Source organism: Rhincodon typus, chromosome 29 (assembly GCF_021869965.1).
Source record: "Rhincodon typus isolate 14 chromosome 29, sRhiTyp1.1, whole genome shotgun sequence".
NCBI lineage: Eukaryota > Metazoa > Chordata > Chondrichthyes > Orectolobiformes > Rhincodontidae > Rhincodon > Rhincodon typus.
The window spans coordinates 15,898,365-15,916,364 of record NC_063360.1 but is presented as its reverse complement, the minus strand read 5'-3'; the positions used below and the strand labels follow the sequence as shown (position 1 = coordinate 15,916,364).

General features: G+C 40.9%; 1 protein-coding gene across 1 annotated transcript in view; it reads right to left on the bottom strand.

Moving 5' to 3' along the window:
* Positions 1–11,757, bottom strand: part of mllt1a (MLLT1 super elongation complex subunit a) — an 80,864-nt gene extending 69,107 nt beyond the window's left edge. Inside the window, exon 1 of the mRNA XM_048613990.1 lies at positions 11,542–11,757. Coding sequence (XP_048469947.1) covers positions 11,542–11,553 — 12 coding nt within the window. The 5' untranslated portion in view covers positions 11,554–11,757. The remainder of the gene's footprint in view (positions 1–11,541) is intronic.
* Between the last annotated feature and the right edge of the window lie 6,243 nt (positions 11,758–18,000).

Genomic DNA, 18,000 nt, shown 5'->3' with positions numbered 1-18,000 from the left:
CACCTTTGAGGGAAGAAGGTCTCTTCTCACAAAATTTAGGAAACAATGGCCTGGATTTTGCGTATCTGATCCTGTCCAACAGGAGGAGATGCACAAGGCTATCAATTCCATGCTCATGTAGTCAGGTCACTGAGCCTTGAAGTATCAAATGCCTTGATTTACGAGGTGCTACCATGAGGAGCAGTCTGCAGCTGTTTTCTCCCAGTCAGTGGTGTCAAAACCTCTGTTTCAGGTGAACTTGAGCAAATCATTGTACCGTTTCTTTTGGCCACCCTTTGTGTTTTGGTCAGAGAAAAGGATCCTGCCTAGGAAGTTTCATGGTGGTCACTCAAGTTGTTCTGGTGATTCACCGATTTGGCCCCAGGATTTGGTATAGGCACTGTTGACAAAAGCTCTCAAGGACGTTAAGGTGACATCAGTAGATGGTCTAAGTTTCATTGCAGTCAGGGAGGATGGTAAACATAGTAGTCTTATAGATTAGGGCCAATGTTGTCTTCCAGAGGTTCCTGTTGTCAACAGCACATTGTTGCAGCTTGACATAATCACCCAAGCCAGTGCTGCCTCCGTGCTGGACTTTTTCCGCATTGATGCTAGTCTCTTGGTAGGAGGAGTCTACCATGATACAGGAAGTGCTGCACATACTGCAGAGCTGCCCCATCTCCATAGATAGCATGCAGGATGCTCAACTGAGCCAGGGAAGGTTTGTGGGAAAAATACCACCAAGACAGTGGTTAAGGACTAGTCAAATATCAAGTACGAGGAGCCAGGAGCCGCCCCGTGGTTAGAAAAGATTTTATCCAGTCAAACACAGTCCATTGATCATCTTAATAGCATGGACAAAATTGTGCCTATTATTCTGATTAACATAAAACTGAACATGCGCCTTCTCCACTCCAATCGTCCTTCATGCCACAAATGCATCACCGGACCTCAGCCTTCAGTTGGTGGTACATTTCCGCCATTCAGCAGGTATGTAGATGGCTTCCAGGGACAAAGGAACAAATTTGCATTCTGAACGTCAACTGAACCATCCTGTAGTAAACTGATGGCCTAGATTTAACAAATCATGCACCTATGCATTGTAGGTAACTGATCCTCTCCAACAGGAGGAGATGCAGGTGATTATCAATTCCACAAACCAACAGCCAAATGCCTCAACAAGGTTTAATAGCAGATTGCTAACTGGATATACGTGCTCATTGGCGAACAATCATCCTTGTCCTAAAGTATCTGACAACAAGAAAACCATTCCTCGGCACCTTAAGGATGCCATGATTGCAATTTACAAGAAAAAAGGTATGAAATATTGTCATGTTTCCACATTCTTGACCGTCAGTCAAATTCTCACAAAAATACTTTTCAATCATCCACTACTCAAAATCATTGACTAAATAATGCCTTTTAACGGAACGTGGACTTTGATCACAAAAAAAGGCAAATGGTTTGACATTGCACACAAAGCTCAAGGAACACTGGAGAGAAACATATGGGCCTGTACAAGTCTCACATCAACATTTGACGTCACAAGTTGTCCATAATTTTGGATGGCACTGGGAAAGTTCAGTTGCTTAAATACCTCTATTAACATATAACAATGAACGAATAGGACGAAAAACAAACTTCTACTTAAATACAGTGGTGACCTTCACATCCTCAGGATGTTCCAAAAATGCAAGTGTACTTCTCATTATGTAGGCTAGTATGGTGGCCATTTGCATCCTGTAACGTCTGACTAACAGAATGAGGTAAAGGCCAGTTATGTGCTTTATATCCGATTTGAATTTTTAACAGCAAATAACTCTTCAATATTGCACTGATGCTGTGGTTATAACTTAGCCTCAAATCCTTGCAGTGGGGCCCAAACTTCACTCAGATGAAAATACCAATAAAACAAGCTGACAGAGAAACTGCAAAACCCTCACCATCTACAAGGTTTTTAAGCATTCAGTAACCAGGGAATGAACACATATTGCATGTCTATAAAATTTAAGTCTGGCAAGAGGCCAGATTACAGCAATGCAAGTAAGTCACCAGTGAGTGTTTGCATGTTCAGAATTCTGCACTGCTAGTTCATTCTGAAGCATGAAAAAGGGCATGGTTTAAATTTCAGATTAATGAACAGAGGTTACCCATAGCATTTGGTACCTCTGCAAGTCAGAGGCATATTTTTGTCATCTGACCTGATATGTATCTCAGTGGCATATTTTATAGAGTCATACAGCATGGAAACAGACCCTTCGGTCCAACCATACAGACCATAATCCCAAACTAAACTAGTCCGACCTGCCTTGCTTGGCCCATATGTTTCATACAAGGAGTTTCAGTTTATCCATCAGGGTAAGGCTCAAGATACAATCTATCTCCTGGGAAAAGATTTGTATGTTCGGATACAATTACGAACTGGTCCACAGCAGAAGTCACAAGGGAACTGCAGTAGATTAAAAAAAAAAATCAAAAAACTGAAGCCTGGTTAGTGGACAAGCTAATCCAGAACAATAAACTAATGGAAAAAGAATGCAATTACTAGTTCAAAAAAAAAATTCCTAGCACAACTTTTGTTCCTTCCCTCCCAATTTCTCATCTGATGGCAGCACCACTCCCTCCTTTTATGCATAAGTTTTTATCATCAACCCATACAGCCTTCTTCATTCACTCACATAATTCTTCACTTTAAGTCTTCAATCAGTAATATGAACAGGTTAAATAGGATGATTTCACTGCAACAAGCAATGATTTCATGACAAAAAGACTGGTGTATTCTTCTGAATGCTGCATGCAATGATCTCACCAGAAACGGGCATGCTTTCCATATTTCCAATCCATTATTCAAACCACACTCTTGTAAACAGTCCAAAATTAACATTCAGCAAAACATTTGTTATTCCCACAAAATAGCAGCAGCAACTCTTAGGGAGACAGCTTCAAACACCTTGCAATTATGAGATTTTGAGTATTGTTAATCAAAGAAACTTCAAATTCACTTCGGAAAAGTAATCCAAGAATATCAGACTGCAACTTTTCTGAACAAAGTGACTTTTGTGGTCAGCTCTCTTCTTGAAAGATGGGAAATGAGAGGAGTAAAAGGTTCATTTAATTATGTTATCCTTGGAAAACACACAAATCATAAAGCTCTTGGAAATCAGACAAGTATTTCAAAAAACATCTTGCGGTGTTTAACCATATCGTTGTTATACACCAGATCTTGTATCTGCTTGCCTCTGAGAATAGAAACAATCATGAATGATTAACACAGTCTGGACTGCTAATTTGCTCCAAAAATTCACCAAAAACAGTGAGATCTACTTAATTTTAAAATTTTTACTGTTGTTTGATGCATACTATGTTGAGGGTGCCTATTTTAGCCTTTCTCTGCTGAAATCTCATTCACACTTTTCTTACCTCTAGACGTGACCATGCCAATATAATCCTGGCTGGTCTCCCACAATCTATCCTCAATAAATTTAAGGTCATCCTGTCCAACCATGCCTTAACTTGCAGCAAGTCTCATTCATTTATCTGCCGACCTGCTGATCCACACAGTGACAGTCAAACACCAGCTTGATTTTAACTCTCTCATCGTTGTCTTCAAATCACTCGCCCTCACTACTCCAAAACTCTCTAACCTCCTTCAGGTCCAGAGGTATCTGTGCTTTTCTAATTCTGATCAACTCTACTTGACATTGGTGATTATATTTTCAGTTAACTGGTCACCAAGTTCTAGAATATCTTCCCAATACATCTCTACCAATGTACCATGTCTTCCTCTTTTAAGAGGAGCCTTAAAATCTACTTCTTTGTCCAAGCTTTTGGTCATCTGACCTAATATGTAACTCAGTGGCATATTTTATAAAGTCACACAGCATGGAAATAGACCCTTTGGTCCAACCATGCAGACCATAATCCCAAACTAAACTAGTCCCACCTGCCTGCACTTGGCCTATATACTTCCAAACACTTATTTTTCATGCACTTACCTAAATGTCTTTTAAAACATTGTAACTGTACCCGCATCCACACACAAAACACTAAGGAAAAAAAAATGCCTCTCATGCCTTTTTTAAATCTTTTTGCTCTCACCTTAAAAATATGTCCCCCAGCCTTGAAATCACCCTTTCCAGGGAAAAGACACCTGCCATTCATCTTATCTATACCTCTCGTGATTTTATAAACCTCTATAAAGATCAGTCCTACACGCCACTGAAAAAAGTCCCAGTCTATCCGGCCTCCATTTATAACTCAAAACTTCCATTCCAGCCACATCCTGGTAAATCTTTTCTGAACCCTCTCCAAATTAATAATCTTTCCGATAACAAAGCAACCGGAACTGGTACAGTACTCCAGAAGAGGCCTCACTAACATCCTGTACAACCTCAACATGACGTCCCAACTTCTGTACTCAAAGGTCTGAGCAATGAAGGCAAACACTTTCTTAGCCACCCTGTCTACATGCGATGCAAACTTCAGTGAATTACTCACCTTAACTCTGTTCTACAACACTACCCAAGGTCCAACTTTTAATTGTAAAAGTCCTGCCCTTTCAATATTTCAATAAAATGCAATACCTCACATTTATCCAAACCCTTGTGAAGCCTTGGGATATTATGTTAGAAGTGCTGTAATATAAGCTGTTACTGTACTGTACTGTACAAAAGAGTGACACGGACCAACAACAAACAGTACCTCATACTATCCGAAGTCTTCATTTCCTACACTACAACAGTGGGATGACCAGTATTGTACAGTTCCAAGAGCAGATTCCTGAGAAATGCACTTGTCTAAATGATAATGATTAAAGGAAACTGCAACATAGCCATAGTCAGAAAGAGTTTTACTGATAAAAATCAGGTTTTGATAAACACACAAATTCAACAAGACAACATAACTCTCAGTTGAGAGGTACTATCACTGGGAGTTATACAATCAGAATTGAATTCAATGCCTTACAGGTTATGCTCCTGAACTAGCAGCATTAAGATCACAAATTCTAATTTCATAAACCCAAACTGAATTCAACATGCGGGTTAACCACCAAAATAACACATCTAGTTCATTAATGCTCTTCGGGGAGAATATGTATCATCGCCCCACAATACAATTCAACCATTCAATGCACGCAAATAGACCCTCTGCATAACCTACTGCTACACACACATCAACATTTCAGTACACTAACACCAGTCCCTCAGACTGCATCTCTGCATCTCTCGATGAAATTCATTGCGAGGGTCTCTGATTCAAAACAACCGTTACTGATTTGATTTCATTTTTGAAGCAGCCTACAACACAACAGGGAGACGTATAGATCATATAAACAGTAATTATACAGGGCTTAAGTGCAAAGCAGGTACGAATCACAGCGGAGTCAAAATAATATTCAAGTGATGTCATGCAATCTTGCCCAATGGATCAGCATATAGGTGCACCAAGCATTAGATGACAGTAAAAGGCCAGAGTTCAATCATAATACATGCCAATTATTTTATCTTGGCCTCACCAAATCCCTGACTGATGATATTTTAAGTTATGCTGTGCAAAGTAGTAAAGGTTCCTTTGTTATACTGTGGTATCAGCAGAACATTTTCCTCTGCTTCCTCCTGCCTTTTTGAATTTTCTATTCTTATCCCACTTTCTTGCAGTGTGCAATTTTTGATGTTATATCCTACTGTTGCCAACAACAGATCAAACAAGTACCCATTCTTTATCTGAACATTGTGGCAGCAAATGTTGCGCATCATTTCAGCTGAACCCAATCTCATTCTAATCTAATGCCCACATTCAGCAGGATCACTGGAGAACAAAAATCTTATTAGATTTCCTTTTGTGGTCTGACACATCCAGGTTAACAATAGCGCTGTACTGCCAGCTTTGCCCCGAGTGATCGAGTTAGTGGAGGCCAACAATCAAACCTGGCACGTAGCTGATCACAGCATGCAGGGCAGAAGTGCCAAGCTGTAACATGCACTCTGTTGCAGAATAAAATAAAACCTCAATGGAAGCCAAAACTACAAAAGTGCTGCTCCTAACTACTCACTAGTTTATGTGCCCAGTGTCACACCTTACAGCTGTTCAAGTTTCAATAAGGCAAAACTGCAAAATGATCTAATTAAACACCACAGGGATCATTTTTTAAAGTATCTTTCACACTTACCTCAAAACTTAAAACAGCAGTTTCCCACAATCTATCTGAAAGCAGACAATTCAAGCAAAGGCCCTCACTCCAGAACAAACAAGTACACACACGAAAGACATAGCAACAATTTCTCACAAAACCAGAATTAAGCGACAAGACCACATCACCCTCAAGTACTGCCTGCATCCTAACTCGTATCAAGTCCTGCTCACCTATCCTCACTGATCTACTCTTTTAAATTGAAACTAACACTCCCTCTATACTGTCCCCAGACAATCCCAGGATAGGGACAGCATTGGGCTAGATACAGAGTAAGGTTCCCTCTGCTGTTTTAAACTGAAAGTAAAGCTCCCTTAACACTGCCTCCAATAAAGTCTCCCAGGACAGGGCAAGATACAAAGCAAAGCTCCCCCAATTTTTTTAAAACAGGAGGTCAAAAATAATGATGAAATTGCCACCACTGTGTCATTGTTTCGAAGTAAAATTAACTGTTGAACAGAACCTTGTTCAACGAAACAGAAACTCAACTAAATTAAAATAACGTTATCTGGGTTGGTGATCCCCAGCCCCTGTGGTGCCTGCCGGTCTCTAAAAGGCCCCTCTCGTGCCAGACAGCACCACATGCACCATCCCCAGGGCTTATATAGAAATCTCTCCCTTAACACTCTTATTCTGGCCTAAGGTAACACCAGGTTGCTGAAGGGACAGCAGCTGACTTTGTGTATATGAAACCAAAAAGTATTTTGATATCATGGAATATTGAAAATTGATCAGCAAAACTGAAGCCCATGGGATTAAATGGGGAAGTGCCTTCGTGGGTAAGCGACAAATAGCAGAGCATCACAGTGAACGATTGTTTTTCAGACGCTATAGAAAATAGTACCGTCCCCAGGGATCAGCATCAGAACCAATACTCCCTCTGAGGCAATAATCCAAAAGGTCAAATGCAGGCCATGCACAAGTCATCTCAATAAAGTTACCAGGCGTGAGCAGCTACATAGAACATTTCGGTGATATGGAGGTGATTTACATGAGATAGCATATTGATCATAGCCATTGTTCTTAAGTTTAGATAATAAATTTAGATTAAAGAAACAAGACATTGTTTTTCTAGGTACAGATGACAAAACTTGACAACATAATATAAACAAAGATAGCAAAAGGCTTCAGGAGGACATAAAATTAGCAGACAACTTTTAATGCCAAGAAGCAAAAGATCTTATATTCTGATAGGAAAAATATCAGGAATATAAACTATGTAATACAATTATGAAGTGAGGATTGGAACATGTTCTGAGAGAAATCCTTGAAGACAGTAGAAGTTGAGACAATAAAAGATCCTTGGCTTTACAAAAAGAGTACAAAAGCAGTAGCAAGTTATACTGAACCTTTATAGCACATTGGTTAGACCCTATCTTCTGTATTACGGCCAATTTTGGACACCACACTTTGATAAGAACAGCACAGCTTCTAAAGGGTACAGAACAGATTTACTCAAATGGTACCAGGGCTGAGCGCCTTCCAATTATGTGAAGAACCTACAGAAGTTGGGCTCTCCTTGGACTAAAGTTTAAGAGAGATATTCAAAATCATCACCGGTTTTAACAAAGTAAACCGGAAGAATTGCAGAAAGGCCAGTAACATGGTGACAGATTTAAGTTAATTGACTAAACAGCAACAGATGGTTTCAGGGAAAGCGTGTTGGAAGAGTGTTGGAGTAAAATTTAACACTAACTCTCTAAAAGGAATCAGATAAATACCTGAAGGCAACAAATTTGCACAGTTGAGGAAAGGACAAGGAAGTCAGATTTAACTATACAACACTTCCCAGCAGCTGGAATGGAATGGCCCCATTCTGAATTGTACTGCTCTATGATTCTACCATATCTCTAGTTTCATGACTCCTATTGACAGTCGGGTTTCACTTGCCTACACCCTGAGCTATGGAATTTCCTCCCTAAAATTCTCCACTTCTTTTGTCTTTTCAGTCACCCATTAAAACCTACCACAAAGACCAACATATTCTAGTTTAGGGAGTCTATTACAAATTTCAGTTCTGTCTTAGATATCTTTACCTATTTCTGCCACAGGTCTCCTCCACATCTGTCATGTTGCGAAGGTTCCAGAATACCTTTACATACAATAGTGTAACGCAAGAGATGTAACAATGACATTCCGTTAGGAAATAAACATACATGAACATGCATTGCTCCAAACTGTTAAAAAAAAAGTCAGATTGATTAATATTCTAGTGAGGTGAGGCTAAACATAAATCAATTTGCATTATTTTGCCACAATAAGTGTATGTGCATACAGCACCTTTAACATTGGAAAATGTCCTAAAACACTGTATCAAAACATATCCAAATATGAGCATCGAGCCAAAAGGGGAGAAGTAAGAAGATTAAAGGTTTGGTCAATGAAACAGATTACAAGAACAGTCTTAAAATACAGAGAGAGACAGAGGGAGAGAGGTGCAGACATTCAGGAAGGGATTTTCAGATGTTTAGGCCTCAGTGCAGACAGAGTAAATGGAGGAAATACATAAGGTCAGGGTTGGAGAAAAGCAAAGTTCTTGAAAATGAAAGGGTTGCAAGAAGTTACAGAGATAAGCAAGTGTCAGATCATGAAAAGATTTGAACACAAGTATGAGGGATTTCAAGTGAGACTTCATTGGAACAGCAGGTCAACAAGCTCAGGGGTCATGGGCAATAAAGTAATGTAGTAAATATTACTTCATTTCACTTGACATTTGTCACTCCTCAGCAACCCTATCACTGAACCATGCAAAGGTTTATCGTGGGGCCCTGTGGTCAAAGGCTTTCAGCCTGTCTCAGCAAATCTTATCAACTGATCCTATCCACGCCTTTCAGCTTTGTTTCTTCTGATCCCAGGAGTTTAAGGCCTACTCAGAGTTTGAATATTCAGAAGTAACACATATTCAAGGACAACCCATTTCATCTTTGTCTGATTTATGCAGGGACAATGTCGCTGGGTGGAGGACCAGGCCACTGGAACAAGTCATCAACCTCCACGTTATTCTAGATCATTAACAGTCTAAATGGCTAGCCCATCTGCCTTAACCACATAATTCTTGGCCTCTCCTACACCAAGGCCACAATGACCACCATCCCCACCCACCTGCACAAACACACAAAAGAACCTCCAAATCTATACTCATTAAATATAATCTGGCTGTAATGCTTGTGTGTGTCCAATTTGATATTATCTCGCTCCCTAACAGCGGAGTGGATGTGCCCACACCACAAGGACCTCAGTGGTTCAAGAAGACAACTCATCACCACCTTCTCAAGGACAATTTGGGATGGACAATAAATGCTGGGCCTATGTGAAGTGAATCTGTAAAACCAGCGCTAACTATTATGTACACATCAAGGTTCTACAAACAGTAAGGAAGGAAATAATCAAATCATCTGTTTTAATGATGTTGGTTGATAGATAATTGTTGATTGGGAGCACTCCTCTACTCTACTTGAAATGGGCACTTTGACATTGTCTACTTCCTCAAACAGTGATTCCATTTTACATCAAATCTGAAATGTGGCTCCTCAAACAGTGCAGTCCTATTTCAACAACTTCAAATACCTGCTGCGGGGCTTGAACCGCTTTCCTTCTGTGTGAAAAAGGCAAAACAGCACTCGAACCATAGCTGTTACAAAAGAATTTTTGACTTTAAGTCCAATTAAATCCCCTTCGATGAGAAGAGATAATCAGTCAACCTTTATGTCAGTTTGAAATATGTGCGTGCACATTGATTGACCATAATATCAGGCTTAGTCATCAAGTTGTCAACAGTCACTACCCATACTCAAACATTAAGGATCACCACCTAATGAGTTTCTCCAAGTTCCTGGCCAATTCTACATTCAGATGAAGAGACCAACATTGAGAAAAGGTAAGGAAGGGGATCTTAAAAAAAAAAATCCAAACATTTCAATGCCAAACTCTTATCCTTTAAATAAGGGCAGAATTCCAGTCAAAAGTAGCCAGCAGGGAAAAAAAAGCCATAATTCAAGTTCAATATTAAAAGCATTAAACAACACAATGATAATGATGCAAAGCCTATGTCATCATCAGTGCAAATATTTCTATGAGAAAACTAACCAGATAAAACAACAAATTCACAAGATGGTTACGGTCAACTTCACCAATTGAAACACTTTGTATCCCAGCGCTGTTCAGAAAATAATCAGTTTGTCATAAGCAGAGTTCATGTTCAGACTCTGATTAAAAAACAACTTGTATGTGAAAGAATCAGAACAGCTGCTTGCCCATGCTCTACCAGTACTTAGTTGTTTGTGGCTAATATTTTAATGAGACAATTCTGCAAATCAGATGGAAAACTATATTCATTTGATGTAAATTTAAATATGCTTTGCAGCAACTGCCAATTTGTTTGCACAATACTGGAAGGAATTTAAAATGTCACAGTAATCTACGCAGCAGTCACTGTTGTTAGTCATTGTGCTATATTGCGAACGCATAGATCTTAAAGAAGCTACATGTGGAAATCAAAACAAATGTTGCCATTAAACAGCTAATCTTGTCTGTTCAACACATTAAGGTTTATTCTTTTAATCTGTTCAGAAGGAAAATGTATTTGAAAATTCAAATGAATCCAAAGACTGTCAACTTATCAAAATTAACCTTGAAAGAGTCTTTAGTTATATGAAAAACAGAGAGATCTATTTGCACTATACTTTCACATTTAATGTATATTACAAAGAGGTGACCTGCTAAGCTTCACTAAATAGCTTACTGCGGTTACTAATGATTTAAGCATCCTAAAGGTCATGCTGGATTGCTGTGGAGGAGTTTGCTTGAAGCCTTCTTGAAGATTTATTTTTAAATGTTAACTGCCATTTTATTCCTGCCTTTCTCCTGACAGAAAACCCTTGCGTCAGTCGCCTTCTGAAGACCAGCGGTAATAGTCTTATCTTTAATCTCAATAGTTGAAATAAGGACCCTTAAAAAAAACTCTTCCCTTCTCTAATGCCCAAGATTAGACTCTCAAAACAGGAGTCAATAACTCAACCAGAGACTATAATCGGCCTTTCATCGAGATGTTCACTCAGTTAGTCTTTTCCAATCAGGTATCTGTCAACCAACCCCAAATAATATTACGGTGTAGATTGAACCCTCAAGTGTTTTAGATCAGTGGCCGCCAGCACTTGTTTTAATGCATGAATGTTCTCTCTCTCTCTCGATATATAAATAAATAAAACTTTGCAAAAACGGGAGCACCGTGGATGAATGGGGGACATTCCATCAGTCAGGAGGCTGCATTCTCTCCTCACGCTGCTGGCCCGGGGTTTCTGCAGGAGGCCTGTGGGACCAGCAGCTCACAATGCTGTGGGGCGAGGCTGCAGCCGCCAGGGCGGAGACTCTACCTGATTGTCCATGGCGATGGCGTCGCCCTTCTCCCTCTCCTCCTCCTCCCCGGTGCCTCTCCGTACGCCGGCTCACCCACCCGCTCACACTCGCATTGTATCCCAAGGCCGAGCCCGGAACCGGGGAGCGGGAACGGAAGCCGCGCCGACAACGGACACGGGCCCTCAGCGGACTTCCAAAACAGAGCGTCGCGCCGGCCAATCACGCGGGGCCGGGCGGGAGGGGGCGGAGACTGGGCTGTCAGGGGCGGGGCCTGCACGAATAGGGTGGAGAGAGCGGTAGAGGGGGCGGGGATAGAGATCGAGAGGGCGGGGACGGAGCTGTAGTGGGCGGGGACAGAGCTGGAGGTGTCGGGGCCGTGGCTTAAGACAGCGCCGAGTGCTGACCGAAATCAGCCAATCAGTACCGTGATAAGGCGGGATTTCTTTCGAAACGCCCCTTCACCTTCCCGGACCACAGATTGACGGCCATTTTAACCAATCATTCCTTGGGTTCAGACTACCAATCGGCGACGGCCATTGTGGGGGACACACACGGGCTGGCGTCATGCCCACGGCCGCGATTGGCTGCTGCCCGGACCCGGAAGTGTCATGCACTCATCACGCACTCTTTGTCATCCCTAAAACCCCATTCATCTAAATATTTTCGAATCGACCTGTTCAGTGATGGTATTACAAATCTTTGTAGCAAGTGGGATATAAAGCCAGGCTGCACCAGAAGATTCCTTACCCATTCATTTTACCCTCCACTGGTGTCTAATTGCCAGCTGTCTCAGTTTGTTGCTTTCATTTACTAACTATAATCCTCAATGGATTAAAATCCACCCCCACCCAACCTATTTCTGGATTTATCAGATTACAGCCGTTATATCGACTCTGGAAGTTTGAAAAATTGTCTGCGGTATACGTTTTGCCTAAAGATGCATTGGCACAATTGCACATCCCGATACACATTTGCTAGACGTTTCCAGGTATAAAAGACAGAGATTGAGTAAACGTCACCTTTTTTTGCTCTCCGAATCTGCATGATTTTCAAACTGATCTGATAAATTCTGGCAGCATTGTTAAATCCAAGAAGGGAAAAAAACAAACTAGACAAACAAGAGTCACCACCATGTTTTCCACTCTGCTGATTATAGCTCAGAACTTGCATTGTGGAAAGAGAAAGTCATTGTGCCTGAGCTTGTGCAACTTGTGACAGAAAATGCATTTTTTTCTAAAATGTAATATGATGATGGCTTCTATAATTCCATCATGAATGGGTTGCAAACCAACTTCCAAAAATTAAAATGATCTCATTTTTGATTATTAAAGTTGGGTCCAGGTGTCTCTGCTCACGTGTCAGAGGGAAGGAAGGTTTGTATCCAGCAAGTTACTTTAGATACAAATACATAATGGGATTAATTCACATATATTTTGATAGCCAGATTGTTGTGGACTTAACAGATACCTTAATTTGTTCCCATCCACTACGTTAAGAGCAGAAATCTCTGACAAAGAGCTGGGAAGATTAGACAGCTTTCATCAGTCAAAACAAGCTGCTGTAAAAGAAGATTTTGTGTGCCACAGCCTGGTGGGGATTTTTATTTAGCAAATTAAAGCAAGAATGATAGATAAAAAAAAACTTGAGGAGACAGTAAAATGCATAGTGTGAATGATGGATTAGGGTGATTAAAAGAAGGGATAAGTGAAGTTAGAGTGAATGTGGTTTTAGATGAGAGATAGTAGGAACTGCCGATGCTGGATGAACGCAGCAGGCCAAGCAGCATCAGAAGAGAAGGAAAGCTGACGTTTCGGGTCTGGACCCTTCTTCAGAAATGGGGGAGGGGGAGGGGATTCTGAAATAAATAGAGAGGCGGGGAGGCGGATAGAAGAAGGGTCCAGACCCGAAACGTCAGCTTTCCTGCTCCTCTGATGCTGCTTGGCCAGCTGTGTTCATCCAGCTCTACACCTTGTTATCTCTGTGGTTTTAGATGAGTTGTGATTTTAGTTTTTACCTGAAATAATGAAGTGTAATCAATATAATATAACAATGCCTAACCATGTATTAAGGCCAAAATAAAGCAGATGCTTTTCTCTTACCTCAGTGCACTCAACAAATTTAGCTGATATGCGCAAGTTAAAGCAACCTCCGATACATAGGAAGTCAAAGGCTGCTGTCCAAGTGAATTGATTTATTAAACTCAGAAGAATGTGCAGAATTCGCCCATAAAAACCTCCATCCTAGAGGGTACAAACATGGCGTGACTGCTGTCAGAATTTTTCTGTATCTTATTGGAACAAGAGGTCATTCATCTCCTTTAACCTGTTCTGCCATTCATTTGGATGAAGCTTGATGACATCTTAATTCCCCCTACCCATGTTGGTTCTGTAACACTTAACACATACCAGTCTATTGATATCTTAAATTAACCCAAGGTTTGGACATATTCACCAGAAGAAATATTTCCTCTCATCACCTGTAAAGGACCCAATTCAATTTTTAAGGTATGAAAACAGAAATTGCTGGAGAAACCAAGTGGATCTGGTAGCACCTGTGGAGAGAAAACAGAGTTAACATTTTGGGTCCAGTGACTTTCATCAGCCCTGATGGATTTCTGCAGCAATTTCTGTTTTTGCTTGTGATTTCCAGCATCCACAGTTCTTTGTTCAGTTTTTAAGATTGTGCACTCCTGATTAGTTCTGTCCCAAAGAGGAACTAGTTACTACCTTTTTTCCTTTAATCATCTTTTATCACCTGATTTGGAATACTCCTTAATCCTTCATATTCAAGAGAATACAAACCTGTTCTAAGCAACCTGCCTGTATAATTAACCCTTTCATTCCCAGTATCATTCTGGTGAATCTGTGTTGTGTCCCTCCAAGGCTAGCCAAACTTTCCTGAGGTACAGTGTCCATACTGAAGATTGTATTCTAAATGGGGTCTGATCTGAGCTTCATACAGCTGGAACATAAATTCCTTCTTTCTGTGTCGCAGGTGCAGCTTGTTTAAGATTAAGTTCAACAAGAAAAATCATAAATGGATCCTCAAGTCTCTCAGTTCCTTCAGATTTCCTAATTTCTTACCGTTTATAGGTCAAAGATGAATGATCTCACATTTTCTCACATTGGACTCTATTTGCATTGGTTTTGCCTAATTATTTAAGCTATCAACATTCCACTGCAACTTTCCATTCCCACATATATTACATACAGTGCAACCAAAAACTGTATAATCTGCAGACATTGATGTATGGCTCCATATTCTTTAATATAAGTCCCACTCAGCTGAATTGCACAGAAGAAGCATTTACTGTTTAACTGGTCAGGGGCAAGCGGGAAGTTTATGGGTTCGTGTTTTATGTGATTCTCAACCTAACCAAAATTAGGCCTGATGGGATGAAGCAGAAAAATCCAGCCAATGGAGTTACTGTAAAGATATATAGGCAGGGATTTACTTCTTTCCCTTAGCTTCATGACTATGTGCCCAGTATTAATACTTGGCAGGAACACCTTTGGATCAGGGTGCTACATGTCAGGATATCACCATTATTATAAATGCTCCACAATCAGCTGCTTGGAAGCAAACAGAGCTGACCCAGTTGACACAAGCAGGGCCACACAATGTGCAGATTATACTCAGGATTTAGCTCCAAAAGCAACAATCAGAAGCATTTCATTGTGCCACTCAGGTAGCCTCTAGGAGAATAACTAAGTGAGTTTTAACAGTTCCATGCCACACGCTGACACTGGAAGCCAAGCACAGTTATCAAAAGCTGGAAGTATATATGCACTTGAACGTCATTAAAATTATCATTGCTCTAAAGCTGTTCTGAATCAAGCATTATAATTGACAGGGTTTGGAAGCAGCTTAAGTAAGTAATATAAACGGGACCACTGTAAAGTGAATGAACGAGTGAAAGATATTTCTGGTGAGGGAAAGGGAAGAGGTGTAAACAAGATTCTTAAGCCAGTACTTAAATATCGAACTGTAATTTATGTTATTAATACAACAGTATACAATAAAATACTTTAATTATCCAAAAATATGGTAAGACAGCAAAAATATTCATATGAGAGAGGAATAGGCATTTTTTTGTCATTTTTAGAATTAATTTACAAGATATGGGTGTCATTAGCTGAGTCAGAATTTATAATCCAGCCCTAATATCCTCAAGATGGTGGTAGAGTAGGATGCTCCAACTGGAGCTCTTCTGCTTCACCAGATCTTTTTCTTTTAGCTTTCTTCTTTTCTTCTCTTTTCTGCAGTTTTTCTTCCTCCCTCCCCATCCCACCAACTTTTAACTTCTTAAACTTACCCAGAGGGAATGGAGAATGGAGGCGAGTCTGAATCCAGCCTGGTGTGGGAGATGAGTCGGAGACAATGCTGCGGCAGAGGTGAGTCCCAGAGGTGAGTCACGGGCCAGAGCCTGGAGCAGGAGGCAGTCTGAACCCAGGCCAGCCTGGGAGACGAGTACTGGAGGTGAGTCATGGATGCAAGTCTTCGAGGCAAGTCTGGGCCGGATGTCAGCACGTGGAAATAGTGAAGCCTCATGTTCTGAAGCCCAGCGGACTCAGTGAAAAGGACTATAATTTGAGTACTTTTCTTCTTCTGGACTTCGAGTAAGTCGAGTACTTTTCAAAACTTTGTTTTCCTATGCTAAACTATTTTTCTGTAATAAACACTTAAAGTATCTGTACCTAGGTACCCAGTACCTAAGATGGCGCCAAAGCGGTGACATTACAAACTTTTCACTGCACTTATTCAAGCACATGTGACAATGAAGGCTATTCTATTCTATTCTATTCAATTCTATTCTAATAACCCTTGAGAAGGCACTGATGAGCTGCCTTCTTGAACTCGAGGGTAGGGATATCCACAGTGCTGTAGGGAGAGAAATTTCAGGATTTTGACCATTGACAGTAGAGGAACAGTGTTATTGTTCTACGTGAGGATATCGTGTGATTTGCAAGTGAGTTTGCAGGTGGTGTACCTCCCATGCACCTTCTGTCCTTGTCTTTCGAGCTGGTAGAGGTCACGAGTTTAGAAAGTGCTATTGACGGAGCCTGCTATGCTTCTTGTGGATAACACACACTGCTGCCACTGTATGTTGGTGGTGGATGGAGTAAATATTGAAGATGTTGGATGAGGTGCAAATGAAGCTTTTATCCTGGATGGTGGAAAGCATCTTGAGTATTACCTGAACTGCATACATCCAGGCAAGTGGTGAGTATTCCACTTTCTTGATTTATGCCTTGTAGATGTTGGACGGAAGCCAGGAGGTTTATTATTGACCACAGAATTCCCAGCCTCTGACTTGCTTTTGTAGCCACAGTGATTATATGTCCAGACTAGTTCCATTTCTGGTCAGTGGTAAACCCCCAAGCTGTTGAAAGTGGGGTATTCCACAATGGTAAATCCATTGAATGTCAAGAGGAGACAGTTAGAATTCTGTTATTGGAAATCGTCATTGCCTGGCATTTGTGCACCATGAATGCTGCCTGCCACTAATCAGCACAAGGTTCTGAAGTGGGAGGGTGAGCAGCCAGAGGTTGTTGTGCACAGTGGTACCAATAGCATAGGTAGAAAGAGGGAAGGGGTCCTGTGAAGCGAGTACAGGGAGTTGGGAAAGAAGCAGAAAAGCAAGATCTCGAGGGTAGTAATATCTGGAGGTTGGTGACTAGTAGTGTTCCACAGTGATCCGTACTGGGACCTCTGCTGTTTGTGATATATATAAATGACTTGGATGAAAATGTAAACAGGTGAGTTAGATCAGTGGAATTGTAGATAGTGTAGACAGTTGTCAAAGAATACAGCCGGATAGAGATCAGATGCAGGTATGTGCAGAGAAATGGCAGATGGAGTTTAATTCAGGCAAGTTTGAGGTGCTGCATTTTGGGAGATCAAATGTTAAGGAAAAGTATATAATTAATGGCAGGACTCTGAAATAGCATTGATGTACAGAAGGATCTTGGGGTTCAAGTCCATAGCTCCCCGAAAGTGGCCATGCCAGTAGATAGGGTGGTAAAGAATGTGTATGGCATGCTTGTCTTTATTGGTTGGGGAATTGAGTACAACAGTCAGGATGTCATGTTGCAGTTTTATAAGACCTTGGTTAGGCCACATTTAGAGTATTGTGTTCAATTCTGATCACCACATTACAGGAAGGATGTGGAGCTTTTGGAGAGGGTGCAGAAGAGGTTTACCAGGATGCTGCCTGGATTAGAGGCTATGAGCTAAAAGGAGAGACTAGAAAAACTCGGGTTGCTTTCTCTTGAGCGGCGGAAGCTGAGGGGAGAATGATGGTAGTCTGTAGAATTATGAGATGTATAAATAGGGTTGACAGTCAGAATCTTCTTCCCAGAGTTGAACTGTCTAACACTAGGGGGCATGCATTTAGGGTTAGAGGGGGAAAGTTCAAAGGAGAGGTGAGGGGCAAGTTTTTTGTACAGAGAGCAGTAGGAGTCTGGAATACATTG